The 24863-nt window shown below is 47.6% G+C and overlaps 1 protein-coding gene across 2 annotated transcripts; it reads left to right on the top strand.

The window, feature by feature from the left end:
• Positions 1–90: 90 nt before the first annotated feature.
• On the top strand, positions 91–23862 carry ATG4A (autophagy related 4A cysteine peptidase). 2 transcript variants are annotated; one of them, XM_038748517.1, is made up of 13 exons: positions 91–169; positions 3848–3919; positions 6234–6305; positions 9753–9851; positions 12975–13076; positions 14496–14568; positions 16594–16673; positions 18185–18372; positions 18498–18576; positions 20914–21059; positions 21762–21818; positions 22699–22810; positions 23016–23862. In XM_038748517.1, the coding sequence occupies exons 1-13, from the start codon at positions 160–162 to the stop codon at positions 23078–23080; spliced, it is 1155 nt and encodes a 384-aa protein (XP_038604445.1). In that variant the 5' UTR covers positions 91–159; the 3' UTR covers positions 23081–23862. The 2 variants fall into 2 exon arrangements, with proteins under 2 accessions (XP_038604445.1, XP_038604446.1); XM_038748518.1 differs by lacking the exons at positions 18185–18372; positions 18498–18576.
• Positions 23863–24863: the final 1001 nt, after the last annotated feature.

Below are 24863 nucleotides of genomic sequence, written 5' to 3'. Positions count from 1 at the left end.
GCGCCCCCCCGGAGGATTCTGGGAGTTGTAGTCCCGGGCGGAGTCGGCCCGCCCCCTCCGCCGCGGCGCCGCACTACAAGTCCCGGCGTGCCCCGCGGCCGGGCGGCCGTCGTCCTTGGGGCTCCCGCGGCGGCGGCGGCGCAGGATGACAGCTGGAGAATGGAGTCAGGTAAGGGAGGCTGGACGAAGGGGAAGCCGGGGATCCCCCGTCGGAGGGGAAGCTCGGGGGCTGGCGGAGGCGCCAAAGGAGGGCTAAGGGGTGAGGCGGCTCCCCTCCTTCCTTCCCATTGGAGGAGGGGGGAGGGAGCCCGCTCCCTCGGGCCGCGTCGCCCCCTCCGCGGTGACGTCACCGCGGAGGGATTTCACGCCGACGCCGTGGCGCGCGCCGCCTCGTCACGTGCCGCGCGCCCCCTCCCTCACGTTGGCTTCCCTCACCTGGGTTGTTCATTCATTCAGTCGTACTTATTGAGCGCTGACTGGGTGCAGAGCACTGTGCTAAGCGCCTGGGAAGTCCAAGTTGGCAACATATTCATTCATTCAATTGTATTGAGCGCTTACTGGGTGCAGAGCACTGGACTAAGCGCTTGGGAAGTACAAGTTGGCAACATTTTCATTCATTCATTCAGTTGTATTGAGCACTTACTGGGTGCAGAACACTGTACTAAGCGCTTGGGAAGTACAAGTTTGCAACATATTCATTCATTCAATTGTATTGAGCACTTACTGGGTGCAGAACACTGTACTAAGCGCTTGGGAAGTACAAGTTGGCAACATATTCATTCATTCATTCAATCATATTTATTGAGCGCTTACTGTGTGCAGAGCACTGGACTAAGTGCTTGGGAAGTACAAGTTGGCAACATATTCATTCATTCAATTGTATTGAGCACTTACTGGGTGCAGAACACTACTAAGCGCTTGGGAAGTACAAGTTGGCAACATATTCATTCATTCAATCGTATTGAGCGCTTACTGTGTGCAGAGCACTGTACTAAGCGCTTGGGAAGTACAAGTTGGCAACATTCATTCAATCGTATTGAGCGCTTACTGTGTACAGAGCACTGTGCTAAGCGCTTGGGAAGTACAAGTTGGCAACATATTCATTCATTCATTCAATAGTATTTATTGAGCACTTACTGTGTGCAGAGCACTGGACTAAGCGTTTGGGAAGTACAAGTTGGCAACATATTCATTCATTCAATCGTATTTATTGAGTGCTTACTGTGTGCAGAGCACTGTACTAAGTGCTTGGGAAGTACAAGTTGGCAACATATTCATTCATTCATTCAGTTGTATTGAGCACTTACTGGGTGCAGAACACTGTACTAAGCGCTTGGGAAGTACAAATTGGCAACATATTCATTCATTCAATTGTATTGAGCGCTTACTGTATGCAGAACGCTGTACTAAGCGCTTGGGAAGTACAAGTTGGCAACATATTCATTCATTCATTCAATCATATTTATTGAGCGCTTACTGTGTGCAGAGCACTGGACTAAGTGCTTGGGAAGTACAAGTTGGCAACATATTCATTCATTCATTCAATTGTATTGAGCACTTACTGGGTGCAGAACACTACTAAGCGCTTGGGAAGTACAAGTTGGCAACATATTCATTCATTCAATCGTATTGAGCGCTTACTGTGTGCAGAGCACTGTACTAAGCGCTTGGGAAGTACAAGTTGGCAACATTCATTCAATCGTATTGAGCGCTTACTGTGTACAGAGCACTGTGCTAAGCGCTTGGGAAGTACAAGTTGGCAACATATTCATTCATTCATTCAATAGTATTTATTGAGCACTTACTGTGTGCAGAGCACTGGACTAAGCGTTTGGGAAGTACAAGTTGGCAACATATTCATTCATTCAATCGTATTTATTGAGTGCTTACTGTGTGCAGAGCACTGTACTAAGTGCTTGGGAAGTACAAGTTGGCAACATATTCATTCATTCATTCAGTTGTATTGAGCACTTACTGGGTGCAGAACACTGTACTAAGCGCTTGGGAAGTACAAATTGGCAACATATTCATTCATTCAATTGTATTGAGCGCTTACTGTATGCAGAACGCTGTACTAAGCGCTTGGGAAGTACAAGTTGGCAACATATTCATTCATTCATTCAATCATACTTATTGAGCGCTTACTGTGTGCAGAGCACTGGACTAAGTGCTTGGGAAGTACAAGTTGGCAACATATTCATTCATTCATTCAATTGTATTGAGCACTTACTGGGTGCAGAACACTACTAAGCGCTTGGGAAGTACAAGTTGGCAACATATTCATTCATTCAATCGTATTGAGCGCTTACTGTGTGCAGAGCACTGTACTAAGCGCTTGGGAAGTACAAGTTGGCAACATTCATTCAATCGTATTTATTGAGCGCTTACTGTGTACAGAGCACTGTGCTAAGCGCTTGGGAAGTACAAGTTGGCAACATATTCATTCATTCATTCAATAGTATTTATTGAGCACTTACTGTGTGCAGAGCACTGGACTAAGCGTTTGGGAAGTACAAGTTGGCAACATATTCATTCATTCAATCGTATTTATTGAGTGCTTACTGTGTGCAGAGCACTGTACTAAGTGCTTGGGAAGTACAAGTTGGCAACATATTCATTCATTCATTCAATTGTATTGAGCCCTTACTGTGTGCAGAACACTGTACTAAGTGCTTGGGAAGTACAAGTTGGCAACATATTCATTCATTCAATCGTATTGAGCACTTACTATGCAGAGCACTGTACTAAGCTCTTGGGAAGTACAAGTTGGCAACATATTCATTCATTCAATCGTATTTATTGAGCGCTTACTGTGTGCAGAGCACTGGACTAAGCACTTGGGAAGTACAAGTTGGCAACATATTAATTCATTCATTCAATCATATTGAGTGCTTACTGTGTGCAGAGCACTGTACTAAGCGCTTGGGAAGTACAAGTTGGCAACATCATCATCATCATCAATCGTATTTATTGAGCGCTTACTATGTGCAGAGCACTGTACTAAGCGCTTGGGAAGTACAAATTGGCAACACATAGAGACCGTCCCTACCCAACACTGGGCTCACAGTCTAAAAATATAGAGACAGTCCCTACCCAACAGTGGGCTCACAGTCTAAAAGGGGGAGATTGAATGAATGAATATGTTGCCAACTTGTACTTCCCAAGCGCTTAGTACAGTGTCCTGCGTATTCATTCATTCATTCAATTGTATTGAGCGCTTACTGTGTTGGGAGGTCAGCGAGGAGGCTGATGCTGTTTTCAAGAGATATGTTAAGGGCTTAGATCAAGAGGAAGAGGTGGATTCCAGAGATGTTGGGAAGGTAGAACTGACAGGATTTGGTGACAGTCTGAATGTGTGGGTTGAAGGAGAGGGATGAGCTGAGGATAATGCCGAGGGAATGGGCTTGGGAGACAGGGAGGTTGGTGATATCTACGGTCATGGGAAAGGCTGGGAGGGGACAGGGTTTGGGTGGTAAGATGGGGAGTTCTGTTTTGGATATGTTAGTTTGACTTGTCAAGTGAAGCATTCAGGAGATGTCCTGAAGGCGGGAAGCGAAGGAGAGAGGTTGGGGTTGGAGAGGTAGATTTCGGCATCATTCCCAAAGAGATGGGAGTTGAGGCCGTGGAAGCGAATGAGTTTTCCCGAGAATAGAAGGGGACCCAGAACTGAGCCTTGAGGGACTCCCACAGTTCGAGAGTGGGAGGTAAAGGAGGAGCCGGCCGAAGAGAATGAGAAGGAATGGCTAAGAGATGAGAGGAAATCCAGGTTAGATCATTTTCAAGGAGGGGGGTGCTCCACAGTGGGAGAAGTTGAGGAGATTGAAAACCAAACGATTATTTTTGTCAGATTACCTCGAGGAATTCCCAGAAACAGATGAGCCCGTGTGGATCTTGGGGAGGCAACATCATCTTAAAGCAGGTAGGTTTCTGATGCGAAGGTGACTTGTGAGGGAGGCCTTCCCAGACTGAGCCCCTTCCTTCCTCTCCCCCTCGTCCCCCTCTCCATCTCCCCCATCTTACCTCCTTCCCTTCCCCACAGCACCTGTATAGATGTTTGTACATATTTATTACTCTATTTTATTTGTACGTATCTATTCTATTTTATTTTGTTAGTATGTTTGGTTTTGTTCTCTGTCTCCCCCTTTTAGACTGTGAGCCCGCTGTTGGGTAGGGACTGTCTCTATATGTTGCCAATTTGTACTTCCCAAGCGCTTAGTACAGTGCTCTGCACATAGGAAGCGCTCAATAAATACGATTGATGATGATGATGAGTGGGTGGAAAGCAATAAAGGGGAAGCTATGGCAGTCAATACGTCCTATTTATTGAACGCTTACTGTGTGCAGGGCACCGCACTAAGCACTTGGGAGAGTACAGTGCAACAATAAACAGACACATTCCCTGCCCACAGCGAGCTTACGGCATGGGGGGGGAGACAAATATTAATATAAATAGGGAGAAAGTGGACCAGGAGCCAACGGCAAGGTAGACGAGATGGAGGTAGAGCGAGTAAGTTAGCTTCAGAGGAGCAGAGTGTGCGGGTTAGGTTGTTGTGGACACATTCCCTGTCCACTCCGAGTACTTGGGCGGCACGTCCCTTCTTTGTTCAGTCAATCAGTGGTATTTTTTGAGCGCTTACTGTGTGCAGAGCACTGTGCTAAGTGCTTGGGAGAGTACAACGTAACAAAGTTGGTAGACACAGCTAGAAGGAAAGCAAAGTAGAGAGAGGGCTCGAATTATCTGTGGGGCAGCTATATGCTACTCCTCCATCTTCGATTGCCCGCATATTTGCAATAGGGAATACCGTTTTTTAATAATAATTAATAATAATTATGGTACTCTAAGCAATTACTATGTGCCAAGCACTGTTTTAAGCACTAGATACAAGGTACGTTGGACACAGTCCCTGTCCCACGTATGACTCCCACTCGTAATCCCCATTTTACAGATGAGTAACTGAGGCCCAGAGAAGTGAAGTGATTCGCCCAAGGTCACACAGCAGACATGTGGAAAAGCCGGGGCGGGATTAGAACCCATGACCTTTTGACTCCTAGGCCCATGCTGTACCCATTAAGCCACACTGCTTTTCCTGTCGTTGCGACTCTACCTCATCAGGGAAGTAAGCTCACTGTGGGCGGGGAATGTGTCTGTTACAGCGTACTCTCCAAAGCACTTAGTAAGGTGCTCTGTGCGCAGTATTGAGCGGTAAGCGCTCAATAAGTACGATTGACTTACTGGGTGGGGCAATTTAGAAGAGGCCTTGTGCTGGAAAGAGACAGCTCTGACCCTGTTGGGTAACCGTGAGATTTGTGATCATCATCATCATCAATCGTAAGGATGCAGTGTGGCCTAATGGAAAGAGCACCGGCCTGTGAGTCAGAGGTTCTAATCCTGACTCTATCATTTATCTGCTCTGTGACCTTGGGAAAGTCACTTCACTTCTCTATTACCTCAGTTATAATAATAATAATAATTGGCATTTATTAAGCGCTATGTGCAAAGCACTGTTCTAAGCGCTGGGGAGGATACAGGGTGATCAGGTTGTCCCACGTGGGGCTCACCGTCTTAATCCCCACTTTACAGATGAGGTAACTGAGGCCCAGAGAAGTGAAGTGACTTGCCCAAGATCACACAGCAGACATGTGGCGGAGTCGGCATTCGAACCCAGGACCTCTGACTCCAAAGCCCGTGCTCTTTCCACTGAGCCACGCTGCTTCTCTGCTTAGTTATCTCATCTGTAAAATGAGGGTTAAGTATCTGTTTTCCCCACCTTCGTTAGACTCTGAGCCCCATATGGAACAGGGATTGTATCTTCCCCAGCACATAGTAAGTGCTTGAAAGGCACCATAATTATTATTATTAATTATTGTAACGTCACATTCCTCAGCTGGCGGGGTTATCTGTATTGTGGTGTTTTTTTTTCCAAGGTAAAATGTTATTCAGGAGACAATTATCCAGTTTGTGCCTCTGGTCACTTTATTTCATGTCACTCAGCATGCTAAGGCCAAATAGGGGAATCCCAGACAAGACCATTTTGCTCCAGAAGGGCGAAGGGAGGAAGTTCAAACCAGGTTCACAATAAAACTTTCCAAATTTCGGAAGTTAATTTCAGTTACCCCAGGCGCGATCCTCCCACTCCCATCGCCTTGTGCAGTTCAAGAGCCTGGTTGCATATTTGAAACCGAACCAACTTGTCTGGTGGGATGAGATGATTTATGCTTTCATTTGATTGCAGAAAAATCGAAGCTGTTGTCCGATATAAGTGCCCGCCTGTGGTTTACATACCGAAGGAAATTTTCACCAATAGGTAAGTTTACCCACAAGTGAATAATGCCTCTTTATCCTTTAGCTTGTGCAAGAGGTGATCTATTTCACCGGTATGTATAGGATTATTTGAAAACAAACAAAAAAAAAGCCAGCATTCATTTATGATCATTCATATTTTTAACACATTCTTTTTTTTAAAGAGAATCACTTGATTGCTATGGAGGTCCAGGTGGAGATGAAGGAATCTAACTGTCTCTCTAGTCCTCCATCAAGAGAGGGATTAAGATAGGATTTTGAACTTCGGCGTTACAGTTTGTTTTTTTTTTACAGAAAGTCAATGAATAAATCAATTAATAGAATTTATTGAGCTCTTACTGTGCGGTCAACACTGTACTAAGCTCTTGGAGAGTATACTCCACTCTCGGGTTCAAGGCTGTCCATCACCTCGCCCCCTCCTACCTCCCCTCCCTTCTCTCCTCCTGCTCAGCCCGCACCCTGTGCTGCCGCTCACCTCCTCACCGTGCCTCGTTCTCGCCTGTCCCGCCGTCGACCCCCAGCCCACGTCCTTCCCCTGGCCTGGAATGCCCTCCCTCCACACATTTGCTAAACTAGCTCTCTTCCTCCCTTCAAAGCCCTACTGAGAGCTCACCTCCTCCAAGAGGCCTTCCCAGATTGAGCCCCCTTTTCCTCTCCTCCTCCCCATTGTCCCCCCGCCCTACCTCCTTCCCCTCCACATAGCACTTGTACATATTTATTACTCTATTTTACTTGTACATTTTTACTACTGTATTTATTTTACTAATGATGTGCATATAGCTATAGTTCTATTTATTCTGATGGTTTTGACACCTGTCTACATGTTGTTTTGTTGTCTGTCTCCCCCTTCTAGACCGTGAGCCCACTGTTTGGTAGGGACTGTCTCTATCTGTTGCCGACTTGTACTTCCCAAGCACTTAGTACAGTGCTCTGCACACAGTAAGCGCTCAATAAATACAACTGAATGAATGAATATACTGCAATAGAGTTGATAGACGCAATCCCTGCCATTGAGGAGCTTACGATCTAGTGAGGGAGGCAGCCACTGAAATAAATTACAGATAGGGGAAGTGGCAGAATATCAAGCTATAGACTGGGCTGGGGTGGGGTTGGGGTGAGGATCAAAATGCTTAAGGGGAGGACACCCAAGCCATACAGAAGAGAAGGTGAATTGGGTGGGGAATAGAGGGGTTAGTCAGGGAAGGCTTCTTGGAGGGGATGTGATTTTAAGGGGGCTTTGAAGGTGGGAAGAATGGTGGTCTGTGAGATGTGAAGGTGGAGAGAAGCCAGTCAGTCAGTCGTATTCATTGAGCGCTTACTGTGTGCAGAGCACTGTACTAGGCGCTTGGAAGAGTATAATACAACAATAAACAGACACATTCGCTGTCCACAATGAGCTTACAATTTAGAGGGGGAAACAGACATTAATATAAATGAATAGGGAGAACGTGGACCAGGGGCCAACAGCACGTTAGATGAGATTGAGGTAATAATAATAATAATAATGATGGTATTTGTTAAGCGCTTACTATGGGCCAAGCACCGTTCTAAGCACTGGTGTAGATACACGGTAATCAGGATGTCCCACATGTGGGGCTCACAGTCTTAATCCCCATTTTACCGATTAGGTAACTGAGGCACAGAGAAGTGACTTACCCAAAGTCACACAGCTGACAGGTGATGGAGCCGGGATTAGAACCCACGACCTCGGACTCGCAAGCCTGTGCCCTTTCCCCTAAGCCACGCTGCTTCCTTTTAGACTGTGAGCCCACTGTTGGGTAGGGACTGTCTCTGTGTGTTGCCAATTTGTACTTCCCAAGCGCTTAGTACAGTGCTCTGCACATAGTAAGCGCTCAATAAATACGATTGATTGATTGATTGATTCCTGCAATGAAATAAGTACAGTGAAATAAATTGTCATTAGAGGAGCAGAATATGTGGGTTAGGCTGTTGTAAGAAATCAGTGAGGTAAGACAGGAGAGGGAGAGCTGCCTGTCTTAAAACTCACGGTAGTGTTTCCATTTGATGAGGGGGCTGGGCAACCAATGGAGGTTTTTGAGGCTTGGGGAGAAGGGGCCCTGTACTTTTTTTATTTAGGAAAATGATCAGGATAGCAGAGTGAAGTACGGACTGGAGGGGGAGAGGCAGGAGGCAAGGAGGTCAGCAAGGAGGCTGCTGCAGTAGTTAATCAATCAATCAATCGTATTTATTGAGCGCTTACTGTGTGCAGAGCACTGTACTAAGCACTTGGGAAGTACAAGTTGGCAACATATAGAGACAGTCCCTACCCAACAGTGGGCTCACAGTCTAAACAAGTCAAAGTGGAATATTTATCAGCATGGTAGCAGTGTGCAATGAGAGGAAAGGGCAGATTCTGGAGAAGTTTTAAAAGTAGAACAGACAAGATTTTTGATTCATGTCTACTAACTATTTTGTTCACAAACGCATTGTATAGTGCTCCACACATAGTTCAGTTAATACCATTGATTGATAGGTCAAACCTGGGTAGGTCAATATAATCCTTTGTATATGGGAAAGCACATTATTAATTGTTAATAGCTAGGGCCAGACATCTTTGGGGGAGAGGGAACTGCCTGATAAGGTATTTCTTTGGGTTCATTCATTCATTTATTCATTTGTATTTATTAAGTACTTACTATGTGCAAAACACCGTACTAACCTCTTAGTAACAATAAGCAGACACATTCCTTGCCAACAGTGAGATTAGAGGCTAGACAGCGGGGAAACACACATGAATATAAATAGATAATATACAGATATGTACATAAGTGCTATGGGGCTGGGGGAGGGGATGAATAAAGGGGGCAGGTCGGCAATGCAGAAGGGAGTGGGAGAAGAGGAAAGGATGGATTAGTCAGGGAAGGCCTCTTGAAGGAGATATGACTTCAGTAAGGCTTTGAGGCAGGGAGAGTCATTGCTTTTTGGGTATGAGAACCCAACTCTGCACACAGTAAGCGCTCAATAAATACGATTGATGATGAGAAGGAGGGCGTTCCAGGCCAGAGGCAGGACGTGGGCGAGGGGTCGACTGTGGCTCCACTCTGGGGAAGAGAAGAGACACACAGAGAAGGGAACAGAGGTGGCTTTGAAAGAAAGCAATCTCAATCAATCAGCCGTTTCTATCGAACGGTTACTATGTGCAAAGCACTGTACTAAGCACTTGGGGGATTACAACACACACACATTCTCTGCCCACAGGGAGCTTACAGTCTAATGGAGGAGACAGACTTATTTTTGCAAGTTTAAAGAGCATTCTCTTAGGGAGTTCCGGGGCTCGTCCACGTTTCCCAGCTAAAAGATATTCATTCTCCTCCTTCGCTTCTGACTCCCACCCTTGATTAACCTATCGGCGGGAGACCTGTCCATCTGAAAAAGCCCCCCGTCCCCCGGTGCCCAAACCCGTCCTGATTTTCTGCTCTTCGGCCCACAGGAGGGACCGGCCCTTCGTCAGACGCCGGCTGGGGATGCATGCTCCGTTGCGGACAGATGATGTTGGCCCAGGCCCTGATCTGCAGGCATTTGGGAAGGGGTGAGTGGTCATCGGTCCATCCATCCTCTGCCATTAGGATCAATCAATCAATCAATCGTATTTATTGAGCGCTTACTATGTGCAGAGCACTGTACTAAGCGTTTGGGAAGTACAAATTGGCATCACATAGAGACAGTCCCTACCCAACAGTGGGCTCACAGTCTAAAAGAGGTGACGGGTGCTAAAATGACTCCGGAAATACTCTTATAGTTGGCTAAAGAAACGAAGCCCGAATGCGATAGGAAATAGCCGTTCTTTTTACCAGTCACTTTCTGTGGAAAACAGAGAACTCAGAAACCATTCACAGTAGGTCGACTGGTTATTTGGGATTAAGCCCCTTAATGTGACACATCATGAAACTTGCTGGAGCCGAGGGTTGGGACGAGTTTGTTTCCCCACGTATTACCTCGTTATCAAAACTTGTGCTGTGCACGGTGTCAGTGGGGAGTTGGGTGATGATGGAGCCGAGAGTCGTAGAGGGATAATAGAGATTTATAAAGGTTAGCCTTTTGGGAGCGAAGAAGGATTTCAACCAATTTCCTCGCAGAAGAAGGGTCAGAAGCCCTTTCTAGCCTCTTGTGTCGCAGTAATAATAACGATGGTATTTATTAAGCGCTTACTATGTGCCAAGCACCGTTCTAAGCGCTGGGTTAGATACACGGTAATCAGGTTGTCCCACGTGGGGCTCACAGTCTTAATCCCCATTTTACAGATGAGGTAACTGAGGCACAGAGAAGTGACTTGCCCAAAGTCACACAGCTGATTAGTGGCAGAGCCTGGATTAGAACCCACGACCTCTGACTCCCAAGCCCGTGCTCTTTCCACTAAGGAACACTGCTTCTCATGCCGTACTCTCCGAAATGCTTCGTACAGGACTCTGCAGTCAGTAAGCACTCAATAAGTACCATGGATTGAGAAGGGGAGTTTGGCAGGTTTACTTTCTGTTCGTCGTCACCGTGGGCCAGGTGTCTCACTAGCCTACGAGTCAGAAGACATGGGTTCTAATCCTGGCTCTGCCATGTTTCTGCCGTGTGATGTCACTTCACTTCTTTGTGTCTGTTACCTCACCTGTAAAATGGGGATTAAGAGTGTGGGCCTCATGTGGGACAGGGACTGTGTCCAACCTGATTACCTTGTATCTACGCAGTGCTTAGATTAATGCTTGGCACATAGTAAGGGCTAACAAGTACCACAATTATTATTATTAGCCCTTTGCCATTTTGGGGAAACCACAGGGAAGTAAAGATGCCACAGTTTTTCACCTCCACTTTGTCGGCATCCGCCGTTTGGATCCCATCGTTGTTCGGTGCCAGAAATCATCGGGGTTTTGGAAGCTCCTCCTCACGATTCCGAAGCTATTGGTTTGAGAAGAAGGAGGGTCCATTTCACCCTCTGGAGCTTCCGGCAGACAAGGAGTTTGATGGTTCAGGAACGCTGGAGGCCAGGAGAAAATTGAGACGTGGAGACACTGACTTTGATCCCTCCCAGCTGGGAATCTCAAAGCCTGCAATCTAATCGATAGTATTTACTGAGCGTTGACTCTGTGCCGTGTACTGTACTAAGCACCGAATCAGAGAAGAATCCTTGGATAGTAGCTATTTCTGCTCCCCTGACGGACTGTTCAATCAGTGTGCTGGAGCAGGGTGAGGAGTGAGCCCTCCTCTCACCACCAGAAAGCCTTGGTAGAGTTCTAAAATGTTGGAGCCGCTCTTTGTCGCTTGTAGACCACACCTCTCCTGAAGCATTATAAAAACGTTGGCTTGCAAGCTGCTTTCTGTGGTAATAGTAGCATTAACGCAGCGTGGCTCAGTGGAAAGAGCGTGGGCTTTGGAGTCAGAGGTCGTGGGTTCAAATCCCGGCTCCCCCAACTGTCAGCTGTGTGACTTCGGGCTAGTCACTTCACTTCTTTGGGCCTCAGTTACCTCATCTGTAAAACGGGGATTAAAACTGTGAGCCGCACGTGGGACAACCTGATCACCTTGTAACCTCCCCTGCGCTTAGAACAGTGCTTTGCACATAGTGAACGCTTAACAAATACCATCATCATCATTATTATTATTTAGCCATATTTTTTGAGTGCTTACAGTGTACAGAGCACTGTACTAAGTGCTTGGAAGAGTACAGTATAACAATACACAGACACAGTCCCTGCCCACAGTGAACTTACAGTCTAGAGGGGGAGAAGTAAAGGTATTTTTTGAGCATCCACTGACTGTGCTAAACTGTACTACTGAGTACTTGGGGGTTGTCCTGTGGGACAACCTGATCACCTTGTAACCTCCCCAGCGCTTAGAACAGTGCTTTGCACATAGTGAACGCTTAACAAATACCATCATCATCATTATTATTATTTAGCCATATTTTTTGAGTGCTTACAGTGTACAGAGCACTGTACTAAGTGCTTGGAAGAGTACAATATAACAGTACACAGATACAGTCCCTGCCCACAATGAACTTACAGTCTAGAGGGGGAGAAGTAAAGGTATTTTTTGAGCACCCACTGAATGTGCTAAACTGTACTACTGAGTACTTGGGGGTTGTCCCACAGAAGCGTGGGATCCATTTCCTGGCCACCAGTAGCTTTCCTTTGGACAGGGGTCAGGGCTCTCCAGGAGAAGTGCTCAAGGACCGATTTCTGCTCTGGAACTCCGGGAATTCTGCCGAGTGTTTCCATGTCAGAGCGGTGCATCAGGTGGCAGGACCCGTTTGGCTCCATTTCCTGTGATGGCAAGGACTACTACTGTTCCATTTTGATGCAATTTGTATTTCAAAAGGATCCTCTTGGGTGGTCTTGCGATCAGTTTGACAACAGACCAACTTCTTCCAAGCAGGTTAAGATGGCAGCAGAAGTTTCCTTTCTGCATGTAGCATTTATTCAGGCCTCGGTTTGGACTCCAAGAAGGGTGGCGTCTGTAGCTTGCATTTTGTTTTTTTGTTTTTACTTTTTATGCTATGGAATCAATTTTCAAAATTGTAAATATTCCAGCGAGCCCCAGTCCTCCTTTTTGGGCTGTGACTGTTTTTCTTCCTATTTTAATTACAGGAACATTGAGTTTTTTCAAAGGGAAGAGCATGGAACACATTTTAATTGGGTTTTTTTTTTTTACCCTTTTCCCTCTAAAGATTGGTGTTGGGAGAAACACAAAAAGCAACCAGAGGAGTATCACAAGATCTTGCAGTGCTTCTTAGACAGAAAAGATTGCTGTTACTCCATCCATCAAATGGGTAAGGATCTAGCCATTTTTTCTGGTATTTGCTAAGCACTTAATATATGCCAGGCACTGTACTAAGCCCTGGGGTAGATATAAGCTACAAGATGTGAGGTTGGACACAGTCCATGTCCTAAGTGGGGCACACAGTCCTAATCCCCATTTTTCAGAGGAGGTCACTGAGACAAAGAGAAGTGAGGTGACTTGTCCAAGGTCCCACATGGTGCAGCCGGGATTAGAACCCAGGTCCTTCTCACTCCCCGGTCTGTGCTCTATCCACTTGGCCAGGCTACTTCTCAAAGCATTGGCTTCAAAGGAATCACCCGCCACTGCCTTCTCCTCCTCTTTCTGAAGACCGGCTGGATGAAAGAATCAGTCGGTCCATCATGTCTATTGAGCGCCTTACTGGGCGCCAAGCACTGTGCTGAAAGCCTAGGAGGATACACTAGGAGTAAGACAAGAATCTCACCCTCATGTGCTGAGTTCAGTGTTTTGCTTCTGGTGGATGGTTAACAAATATCATTACTTCAAGGAGCTTAATCCGGGGAGGAAGGCTCCACATAATTTACAGATAGGAGGAAAAAGAGAATGGAAGGATGGTTGTGCGGATGATTGAGTGCTTAAACATAAATGGATGTGTGCGCAAAAGTGCTCAGGGTAACTGGGAGTGCAGAAGCGCTGAGGTGGGAATCAGAAGGATATATTAATTATGGTACTTGATTAGTGCTTTCTGTGTGTCAAGCACCGTTCTAAGTGCTGGGGTAGAAACAAGTTAACCAGGTTGGACACAGTCTCTGTCCTACATGGGGCTCACAGCCTAAGTAGGAGGGAGTAGGATTTAAACCCCATTTTACAGATGGGGAAACTGAGGCACAGAGAAATGAAGTGACTGCCCAAGGTCACATGTGGCAGGGCCGGGATTAGAACCCTGCTCCTCTGGCTCCCGGGCCCGTGCTTGCTCCACTAGGTCACGGCCTCGGGAGTAGCAAAATTAATTGGGGGGGATGTCCCCCCGGAGGAGGAAGGGTGTGAGAAGGACTTTGGAAATGGGGAGAGACATGGAGTGGCAAATTCCAAGTTGGATGGAGCTCCAGGCAGGAGGAAGGGGGAAGGGTGAGCAAGAGGTCTGAGGCGGGAGGGGAAAGAATGAGGCACGGAGAAAAGATGAGGTTGGGGTGAAGTATGGAAGAGAGTGGAAAGATAGGCGAGGGACCGTCGATGCAGTGCTTTAAAGCCAGTGTTCAACAGCCTCTGCTTGAGCAACAAGTAACTACTGGAGGAAAGGTAGATGTAACCAATGTTTTAGAAAGACGACCCAGCCAGCAGAATGAAGTGTCTCACTCCTGGTTTTATAAAGCTGCCAGAACAGGCTAAGAGCAGGTGCCTGGTCTACGGGATTCTTGCTAACGTGTCCGTTTTTCTGGTGTGAAAATAGCACAGATGGGCGTCGGAGAAGGGAAGTCCATCGGAGAATGGTTTGGACCAAACACAGTCGCCCAAGTTTTAAAGTAAGTTAAAACAGATGGTGTGTTTGGAGATCCCGTTTCCTCCCTAGTTCAGTCCGCTCTGAGTGGCCCAAGGGTGGGCTTGGAGAGCCATATGCCGGCAGGCCCAGCTGGCACGTTGCCACTCCCGAGCGCTTCGGCCCTTTGGTGAGGCACGATGGAGCAGGTTTCCCCCGGCCACTGCTAGCTGATGATTCAATGAATCAATCGATGGTATTCGAGCGCTGTGTGCAGAATACTGTACTAAGCTCTTGGGAGAGTGCAGCAGAATTAGCAGACACGTTCCCTGCCTATAATGATTCCTGCTCATCATAATAATAATAATTTTGGCATTTGTAAAGCGCTTACTATGTGCAAAGAACTGTTCTAAGCGCTGGATAACTTCCAGCCTCGAAGCAAGTGTCCCCCAAACTCCTTTCTTGGGCAATCCATCCTCCAGAGTTGGGACCGGCCTCCTTAGATGATCTCTTGTCGCCCGAGAAAACTGTCGGATAGTTTTTTTTACTGCTTCGGTTTCTTTCGAGAAACTCTTCCAAGAGCCCTTGTGGGCAGGAACTGAATAATAATAATAATAATAATAATAATTATTATTATTATTATAATGATGGTGTTTGTTAAGTGCTTACTATATGCTAAGTACTGTTCCAAGCACTGGGGTAGATACGAGGTAATCAGGTTGTCCCAAATGGGGCTCACAGTTTTAATCCCCATTTTCACAGATGAGGTAACGAGGCACAGAGAAGTTAAGTGGCTTGCTCAAAGTCACACAGCTGACAAGTGGCGGAGCCGGGATGAGAACCCATGAACTCTAACTCCCACGCCCGGGCTCTTGCCACTGAGCCACACGCCCATAGTAAGCACGTAACAAATATCATTTTAAAAAAAGGGAAGGAGGGAGATCGAAACTGGGCTTACCACGGAAGTTTATGTGTTCCTTGGAATGCTGACACTTGTTGGCGAACTGGTAATGGGAAGCCAGTTTATAGAAAAGGCTCACATCCGTGGCAAATGTAAAAACAAGGCTGCGGTGGTTCTAGCTTGTCCTTTATTCAACTTTTTTGGGGGCAAGAAGGTAAGAGAAAATTGGCCATTAGTTCGATTGGTTCTTTGGAGCATTTCTCAGTCAGGGAGTTAATTAATTAGGGTATTTAAGCACTTACTGTGTGCCAAGCGCTTTATAAGCACTGGGGTAGATTCAAGATAACCAGGTTGGACACACTCCCTGTCCCACATGGAGCTCCCAGTTTGAGGGAATAGGATTTAATCCCCAAGAGTGACTCTTTCCAGTCCACCATGGTGGAGTCAAGCAAGTTGATAGGATACATTTATGAGCAGAAACACGTATGTGCAACTGGAGAGGGAGACCATAGCTATTGCACCTTGATGTTGAGAAGTAGCATGACTTAATAGAAAAGAGCGTGAGTCTGGGAGTCAGAGGATCTGAGTTATAATCCTGACTCTGCCACTTCTCTTTCATGTAACCATGAGCAAGTCACCCAGCTTCTCTGTGACTCAGTTTTCTCATCTGTAAGATGGGGATTAAGTCCTAATCCCCCCCACCTGGCCTGGTCTTGTCCTATATGGGATAAGGACAGTGGCCAAGCTGATTATTTTGTATCTACCTCTGCGATTAGTATGGTGCTTGGCACATAGTAAGCGTTTAACAAGGACCATAATTATGTGCAACATCCAGAATAATTGGCCTGTGTATTCTCTGGGGCCCAAGAATCCCTCCAGAAGGAGAGTCGGGTAGAGTTTCTCTTTAGTACAATAAGCATGAAGTTATTCTGTGAGATCAGAGTTTCAAAGAAAAGCAAATCCATATTTTCCGTTTCTTCAGGCCTCTGGGTTGATTGATGTCAAGAGAGATCAGTTCCTCGAATCTCCAGAGGAGATTCTAACTGTGGCTCTGTTGTGGACACCCTGTCTTACTAAATATCCCAATGACTAACAATCCGCTTGCAGCACCAATGTTTTCTTACTGAGATTTCCATCTCCTTATTTATGCCTCTCTATGTTGCTTTGCAGAAAACTTGCTCTATTTGATGAGTGGAATTCCTTGGCTGTTTACGTTTCAATGGATAACACGGTGGTCATTGAAGATATCAGTAAGTGTCAAGACTGGATAACATCCCAGGTGATACCCTGACAAGCCACCTCAAAAAATTACCGTTCAGTTAATGGAACCCAACTTTTCGTCCTCAAAAACTAGGTCCTATCCCCCATCTCCAAATACCCAACCCCCCCCAAAAGTGATGGGGAAGAGGTCCGACTCCATGATTGCTTAGGTTGAGTCTTTTCTTTTTCCCTAGGTCTCCCTCCCTTATTTGCTTTAATTTGGAGAATTTTCTGAATTTGAAAGAAATGTTTTTGCTCCATACGCTTGTGGGGGCAGCAGGGGGCTATGGACCACTGTCCAGGCAGGAGAGAGTGCCTCAAAGGTTCAGTGACGGCTCCTTTTCTAGTAACTACTTCTAAAACACATTGATTTTTCTGCCCTTTTCAAGTCCCTCCAAATAGTCTGCAACAATAAATCCCTGCCGGGGAGGAAGAGAGGAATGGGTTTTTGTTTTCAGTTTCTTAAGCCAAAGGCATTGGCAGCAGTATAAAGTTTTGCTATGTTTTAGCTCCCTGATAAGTGGAGCAGTAGAGGAAAAAGGGTTCAGTAATAATAACTGTGGTATTTGTCAGACGCTTACTGTGTGCTAAGGCCAGTCCCTGTCTCGCAAGGCACTCACAATCTGGACGGAGACAGGTATTTAATCCTCATTTCACAGGTGAGGAAACTGAGGCACATGTAGGTGAAGCAACATTCAGGGGTTTGGTAGGGAGTGCCTCCGGCAGGCAGGCTCTGGGCCAAGAAGGGAGTTGAGAAGACTAACAAGAAGACTGCTCTCGAGGAGCTTGACAGTCAGTCAGTGAGTCTGTCGTATTTACTGAGCGTTTACTGTGTGCAAAGCTGTACTTGGGAACAGACACTTTCCCTGCCCACAAAGAGTTTACAGTCTAGAGGGGAGACAGTACTAAGCCTGGGTCCCCAAACAAAGGGAGCAGCATGGTATAGTGGACTCCCATGGGCCTGGGAGCCAGGAGGTTATGGGTTCTAATCCCGGCCCCGCCACTTGTCTGCTCTGTGACCTTGTTCAAGTCACTTAACTTTTCGGTACCTCACTTACCTCACCTGTAAAATGGGGGTTGAGACTGTGAGCGCCACGTGGGACAGGGATTGGGTCCAACCCAATTTGCCTGTATCCACCCCAGCGCTTAGTATAGTGCCTGGCATATAGTAAGTGCTTAACAAATACCACAACTATTATTGTTATTACTATTATTATTATTCTCTGGGTCTCAGCGGCCTCATCTATCAAATGGGATTAAGACTGTGAGCCCGACGTGGGACAGGGACTGTGTCCAACCTGATTAGCCTGTATCTACCCCAGCGCTAAGTTCAGTGTCTGGCACGTAGTAAGTACTTAACAAATACCATTTAAAAACAAAACACCCTTAGACACGAGAGCACCAAGAACCAGGGGCCTAGAGCGCAGAAGAAATGCCAGAATTAGAAAAACGAAGCCAGCCCGCGAGGGCAAAGAAAGAGACTCGTTTCTTGTGTTCTCAGAAAAAATGTGTCGGCTCCTGCCCCAGGGCAGTGGCATGGTCCAAGACGGTCCCCCCCTTCACCTAAGTGCTCTTGGCCAAAGCAAGAACGCCTCCGGGTACTGTGCCATCTGGAAGCCCCTCTTGCTTATCGTACCTCTTCGCCTGGGGATCAACCACATCAATCCTATTTATATCGATGCATTTAAAGTAAGTTCCTTTCTCTGTCACGCCCCTCTCCCCCTCCTTCCCCGTTCCCTCCCCTTCCATTGCCACCCAAGCGCACAGTAGTCCCCTGCCAAATTGAGAGACTCTCGTCTTCTTTTTCCTTCCAGGAGTGTTTTAAGATGCCCCAGTCTTTAGGTGCATTAGGAGGAAAACCAAATAACGCCTATTATTTCATAGGATTTTTAGGTAAGGAAACAACCATCCCAAGTAAGTCTGGGAGGGAGGGAGAGGTTTAGTCCTGGGGTGCTTTGGCGGGAAAAGCAGCAGAAAATGCAGTTCCAGGGCCCAGTCCCTGCCCTGCAGTCCAGGGGTGATGGAGAAACTTGTCAGTTTTCAGATCGGGAGCTGGGTGATGAACTTCTGTCTTCCCCAGTGCTGAGTGCAGTGCTTGGCACACAGTGAGCACTGAATAAATCCCATCACTATTAGTCCACGGAAAGGGAAAAAACCAGAGGCAGGGACCCAGTCTCCCTCCCCAGTGTGTATTTCACAGACTTCCCCCTTACTGCCTCAAGGCCCCATTTGACCTTGCACCTCACCAGCACCATTCTTTCATTCATTCATTCAATCGTATTTATTGAGTGCTTACCGTGTGCAGAGCACTGTACTAAGCGCTTAGCAGGGCACCACTAATCTCTCTCCTTCCCAGAGAGAGCGCAGGGCAAAAGGCAACCTACCTCAGGCAGGGCAGTGGCCTGAAGCAAGTACTACCTTCTCCAACTCCTAAAGACAGCAGGAAGGGAGTTGGAGATGGGAAGGATGGCCTGCCTTATACCAGGAATTTAGACCCCGGACCAAACCACATAACAATACTGTAAGTGTGCTATTTGGTAAACACTCAACCTGTGCCAGACACTGTACTAAGCACTGGCGTAGACCCAAAATAATTAAGCTTGATAGAGTCCTTGTCCCACTTGAGATGTACAGTCTAAATAGAGGAGCTGTGATCTGGGTTCTAATCCCAGCTCCACCACTTGTCTGCTCTGTGACTTCGGGCAAGTCACTTAACTTCTCTGTGCCTCAGCCAGTCATATTGAGCATTTATTATGTGCAGAGCATTGTACTAAGTGCTTGGAAGAGTACAGTATAACACAGTTGGTAGACACATTCCCTCAGTTACCTCGTCTATAAAATGGGGATTAAGACTGTGAGCCCTATGTTGAGACATGGACTGTGCCCATCCCGATTATCTTACATAAACTCCTTCCCCCACAAGAAACAAAAAAAGGTATTGAATCCACATTTTTCACAGGAGGAAACCGAGGCCCAGGGAAGTTCAGTGACTTACCTAAGGTCTCACAGCAGGCGAGTGGTGGAGCTGGGATTAGAACTCAGGTCCTCCGAGTTCAGGTCCTCTGCCCGAACTCTTTCCACTAGGTCTGTGCAGCTTCTTATCACCCCATTCCACTGCCATAGGACAGCTGGGTTTATACTGCTCTTCACAAAAGGAGCTGGAGATTTGGGATGAAAGTTCTTCTGGAATAAATCTGCAGTAGAGGTTTAGCTCTCGTGCTCCAGAGAGCCTGTTGGCAGCAAATTCCAGCCCAAGCCCAGTCAGTCAGTTATATTTTTTGAGTTCTTATCATGTGCAGAGCACTGTATTAAGCGCTTGAAAGAATACAATAAATAGACCCATTCCCTGCCCACACGAGCTCACAGTTTAGAGAAGGAGGAGACAGACAGTTGTCAGGCAGGAAAGATTAAATGGTTTCGCCCCAGCTCCTATTCCTCAGCTCCTCCATAGGCTGTGGTAAGTGCTTAGAGGACAGGGGTCTTGCCTATCTACACTCTGGTCCTCCCCCAAGAGCTTAGCACAATGCTCTGCTCCCAGTAGATGCTCAGTCAGTACTTGTGATTGATTGGAAGGAGTCAGGGAAGCCAAAGGATCCTTTTAAAAGAAGGAGAGGGTTTTGGCTTTCTTCTTTTTTGTTTTTGTTTTGTTTTGTTTTGGATTTAAGCTCTTACTGTATGTCAGTCAGTCATTTATTGAGAGCTTACTGTGTGCAGAGCACTGTACTAAGCACTTGGGAAATCAGTCAATCTTATTTATTGAGCACTTACTGTGTGCAGAGCACTGTACTAAGCGCTTGGAAAGTACAAGTTGGCAACATATAGAGACAGTCCCTAGCCAACAGTGGGCTCACAGTCCGCTGTACAATATAACAATGAACAGACACATTCTCTGCCCACAATGAGTTTTCGGTTTAGAGGGGGAGAGGAAACCGACGTTAATATAAGTAAATTAATTACAGCTGTGCAGAGTGCCAGGCACTGTACTAAGCGGTGGGGGTGGTGTATCCACACTAATTAGGTTGGACACAGTCCATGTCCCAAGTGGGGCTTAAAATCTAAACCCCCATTTTACAGATAACTCAGAACCAGAGGAAGCCAAGTAGCTTGCCTTAGGTCACCCAGGAGGCAAGTGGCAGAGCTGGGATTTGAACCCAGGTCCTCGCGATTCCCGGGCCCGGGCTCTATCCTCTAGGCCACACTGCTTCTTAAACTAGCCACTCTCCCACGCAGGAAATGAGCTGATCTACCTGGACCCTCACACCACTCAGACCTTTGTGGACACGGAGGAGAACGGGCTGGTCGACGACCAGAGTTTCCACTGCCAGCAAGCCCCTCAGCGAATGAAGATCATGAACCTGGACCCTTCGGTGGCATTGGTAAGGGCCCCGGGCACTGCCTGGCATGTTTCCCAATGCCCGGGAGGGCCCAGGTCTTAGGACCGACTGCATTCCCCTGACTGGGAACCGAAAATCTTCCCAACTCAGCGGATGTTTTTCCTTGTAGCTAACCCCTGCATCGGGAGCGGGGCAGGCACCTGTTGATAATGCTAATAATGATATTTGTTAAGTGCTTACTATGTGCCAAGCACTGTTGTAGATACAAGGTAATCAGGTTGTCCCCCATGGGGCTCACGGTCTCAATCCCCGTTTTACAGATGAGGTTACTGAGGCACAGAGAAGTGAAGTGACTCACCCAAGGTCACACAGCAGGCATGTGGCAGAGCCAGGATTAGAATCCTCTGGCTCCCAGGCCCGGACTCGTTCCAATAGGCCATCCTGCTTCTTCGTCTGCTTCTACGTGATAATGTGGGACATGCATGGATAGATGCCGGAATCTCACAAATCACTGAAGTGGAACTGTAACTGTGAAGATTTCAGTTGGAACGCTCCGAGCGGAGGGTGGGAAGCGCAGCTGGGGAGGAAGTTTGGGGGCTTTCGAATCACATTCCACTTGGTATGGAATTTGAAGTTACTGGAGTCTGATTTTTCAAGAGGCCCAGGGCGCGACAGTCCAAAATCAGAGTGGCCTGCCTTGTTTTAGGAACCTCTCAACTGTGATCCTTTCCTTTCCCCCCCCAGGGCTTTTTCTGCAAAGAGGAAAAAGATTTTGATAACTGGTGTAGCCTTGTTCAAAAGGTAAAGAACCGAACGTCCCCCCTCCATAGTCCGCTCTGGCTTCTCGGTAGAATCCCCCACAAGGATCCCAGAGCCACATTCTGGCAGTAGAGGTGGTCAAATGGTTTCTTAGTTCCCCAGGATGATAATAATGATGATAATTGTGGTATCTAAGCGCTTACTAGGTGCCCAGCACCGTATTAAGTAGTAGGGTAAGGTACTCTCCAATTAGATCAGACACAACCCCTTCCCCACATGAATATCACCAAGGGAGAGGGTAAACAGGTATTTAAACTGAGGCCCGGTGAAGTGAACTGCCCAAGGTCACACAACAGGCAAGTGGCAGCGCCGGAATTAGAACCCAAGTCCTCTGGCTCCCAGGGCCGGGCTCTTTCCACTAGGCCAATTCCCGCTTCTTGGGAATTAAGGTTAGTGATTCCACCGGGTCCCTGACCCTGTCCTAATTACTCTCCTGTTTAGCTCATACCCTCGCGATAAATGTGAAATGCACCAATTGCTTGCATTTGTAAATCATATATTTATATCAAAGTCTGTCTCCACCTATAGACTGCGAACTCGCTGTGGGTAGGGAACGTGTCTACCAACTCTGTTACATGGTACTCACCCAAGCGCTTAGTTCAGTGCTCTGCACACAGTTAGAGCTCATTAAATGCGATTGGTTGATTGATTTATTGATTAATCGAAGGCAGATCACCGCTGCCCGTTCATTTCTACCGTGAAGAGCGTTGACTACAAGTCGTGTTTAAAAGAACGCATCCGATGGGCGCCCGTAAAGGGTGCTCAGTTTCTCTTTCCCTTCCACCGGATTGGGAGGGGCGGGTGGAAATCAGAAAATCCCTTTCGGTCTGATGTCTTAATCCGTGCTTTTGGTCGTGCCCAGGAAATCCTAAGGCGGCAGAGTTTAAGGATGTTTGAATTAGTGCAAAAGCATCCCACGCACTGGCCTCCTTTCATACCTCCGGCCAAGCCCGAAGTGACCACGACCGGAGCAGGTACGGACTTCCGCCAGTCTCACAGACGATCGGGGTTATACCAGGAGAGAACAGACACCTTCCCCCAGACCCTTCCACTCCCACAGACCACAGAACCCCAGAGGCACGAGGGCCAACTAGAACCGGTGACCGTGAGGGAGAGCCTTGAGGCCAACCGGGTCATTCCCGAGGTTGATGCCCTTTTCCGTTTTGCCTCCTGGCGCAGAGCTCATCGAATCGACGGACAAGCTGTTCGAACTAGAAGAAGAGTTTGAGATTCTGAGCGTCTGAAGCGGGGACACCCAGCCCGCCATCGGCACCCGGTAAAGCATCGCCCAGGCGTGGGACGGCCACACAGCCTTTCTAGCCAGAAAGTGCCTGAAGTAACCAACAGCACAAAACTCGACAGCAGATTGAAACGGAGTCAGCCGTGGTTTCAAACAAGCTCCCTCCCCTCCCTCCCACGACGAAAGAGAAGATAAGGACCCTACCGACGGATCCCCTCTCCCCCCTGCCAGGATGCCGCGCTCCAGCCTCGCCCTCTCCCAGAGAGTCCACAAGTAAGATGGGGATGGCATCAGAGGTGCCACACCAGAGTGAGGCTCTGAACTAGCTCGGGCCACCACCGATGTCACCTTAACTCTTTCCCGGGGTGATTGGGGAGAGGGGACAGATCACATGGGGTCAATTGGAGGAACTGCAGCCCAGGAAGCGACTCATCCCCTCCTTCGAAGGGGGCTGGATCAGGGATAAAGGGTCCTCGGGAGGCTAGCAACCCGGCTTTTCTGTGAAGTTTCTGGAAAAGATACCACAGCCAACGGGCAGCGCCTTTTAACTGGCCTTCCGGTTCGGGGAACGGGCGTCGTGGACCCGCCGCCGTGGCCGCTCCGGCCGCAGCATCCATGTCACCTTGACGTCGAGTCCCCTGTTCTCGGCCTGGCTTCAGGAGTCAGGGGAGGGGTTTGTTTTCATTGTATATTTATTTTTAAAGAGTTCTATTTCCACGAACGTTTCTATGTAACAGGACTTGGTCCGTGCTCCTAATAAATTTCCGAAGCACTTCGTAGGCGGCATACCTCCTCTCTTGCGTTTCATTTTAGGGTGGTCCTAAAGGCGTGGCCGTGAGGTGAGACCGAGAGAGACCTGCCCAAAGTCCTAAGGGTTGCCGTCTGGCCACCTTTAAGGGACCGGGCCAGCACGTACCAGAAGCAGGTGACTTAAACTTCCCTGGCAACAGCATTGCCGATTTACAAAAACAGAGGTGTTGGGTGTGAAGCACTGGAGAGGTGTCAGCAGTGTGCGTGGGGGAGGTAGAGGGTGGCATGCTCTGCACACAGTAAGCGCTCAATAAATACGATTGATGATGATGATGATTGGCAAGGCAGGGGTGGCTTGGCTCAAATCGGGGTCTGCTCTTAATAGGCTGCGGAAACACACCCAACTTCGAATCTGCGTGGGGCACAGATGGGGGCTGGATTTTTCCATCCAGGGTTAGAGGGCTTCTGTCTTGCTTCAGCTGGCAAAGCCAGAGCCCTTATTGGAGGTTGCTAGGGGGCAAAGTTAGAAGAACCCCAGTTCCTCTTTCAGATGTGGGGCTGAGCTTTCTAGGCGGCCAAGCGGTTGACGCTCTGGGAGGGTGGAAAATAGAAATGTTTTTTTCAGTTTGTGAAATCACACATTCCCCGCCCTGTGAACCAGAGGGCTCGAGGTCTGACAGTGGCGATGCTGGCCTGGCTTCAGGGGCGGGAAGCTGGTGAGCCTTAGACACCTCTGAGAGCAATGGGGTTTTCGCTGGGCTGGCTTAATAATTATAATAGTAATAGTGATGGTATTTAAGCGCTTACTATGTGCCAAGCACTGTTTGAAGCACTGGGGTAGATACAAGGTTATCAGGTTGTCCCACGTGGGGCTCACAGTCTTAGTCCCCATTTTACAGATGAGGTCACTGAGGCCCAGAGAAGTGAAGTGACTTGCCCGAAGTCACACAGCTGACAAGTGGCAGATCTGGGATTCGAACCCACGACCTCTGACTCCAAAGCCCAGGCTCTTTCCACTAAGCCACGCTGTTTCTCTA

The sequence above is a fragment of the Tachyglossus aculeatus genome, chromosome 6 (genome assembly GCF_015852505.1).
Source record: "Tachyglossus aculeatus isolate mTacAcu1 chromosome 6, mTacAcu1.pri, whole genome shotgun sequence".
In the NCBI taxonomy this organism is placed as follows: domain Eukaryota; kingdom Metazoa; phylum Chordata; class Mammalia; order Monotremata; family Tachyglossidae; genus Tachyglossus; species Tachyglossus aculeatus.
Note: the sequence above shows the minus strand (reverse complement) of the source record. Positions and strands in the feature narration are given on the sequence as shown.

Excerpts from the sequence above, each read along its gene's own strand:
- ATG4A (XM_038748517.1), top strand. Across the intron at positions 3,920-6,233 it reads GCAACATCATCTTAAAGCAG|AAAAATCGAAGCTGTTGTCC; the intron begins GTAGGTTTCTGA and ends ATTTGATTGCAG. Across the intron at positions 18,577-20,913 it reads TTATTTCATAGGATTTTTAG|GAAATGAGCTGATCTACCTG; the intron begins GTAAGGAAACAA and ends TCTCCCACGCAG.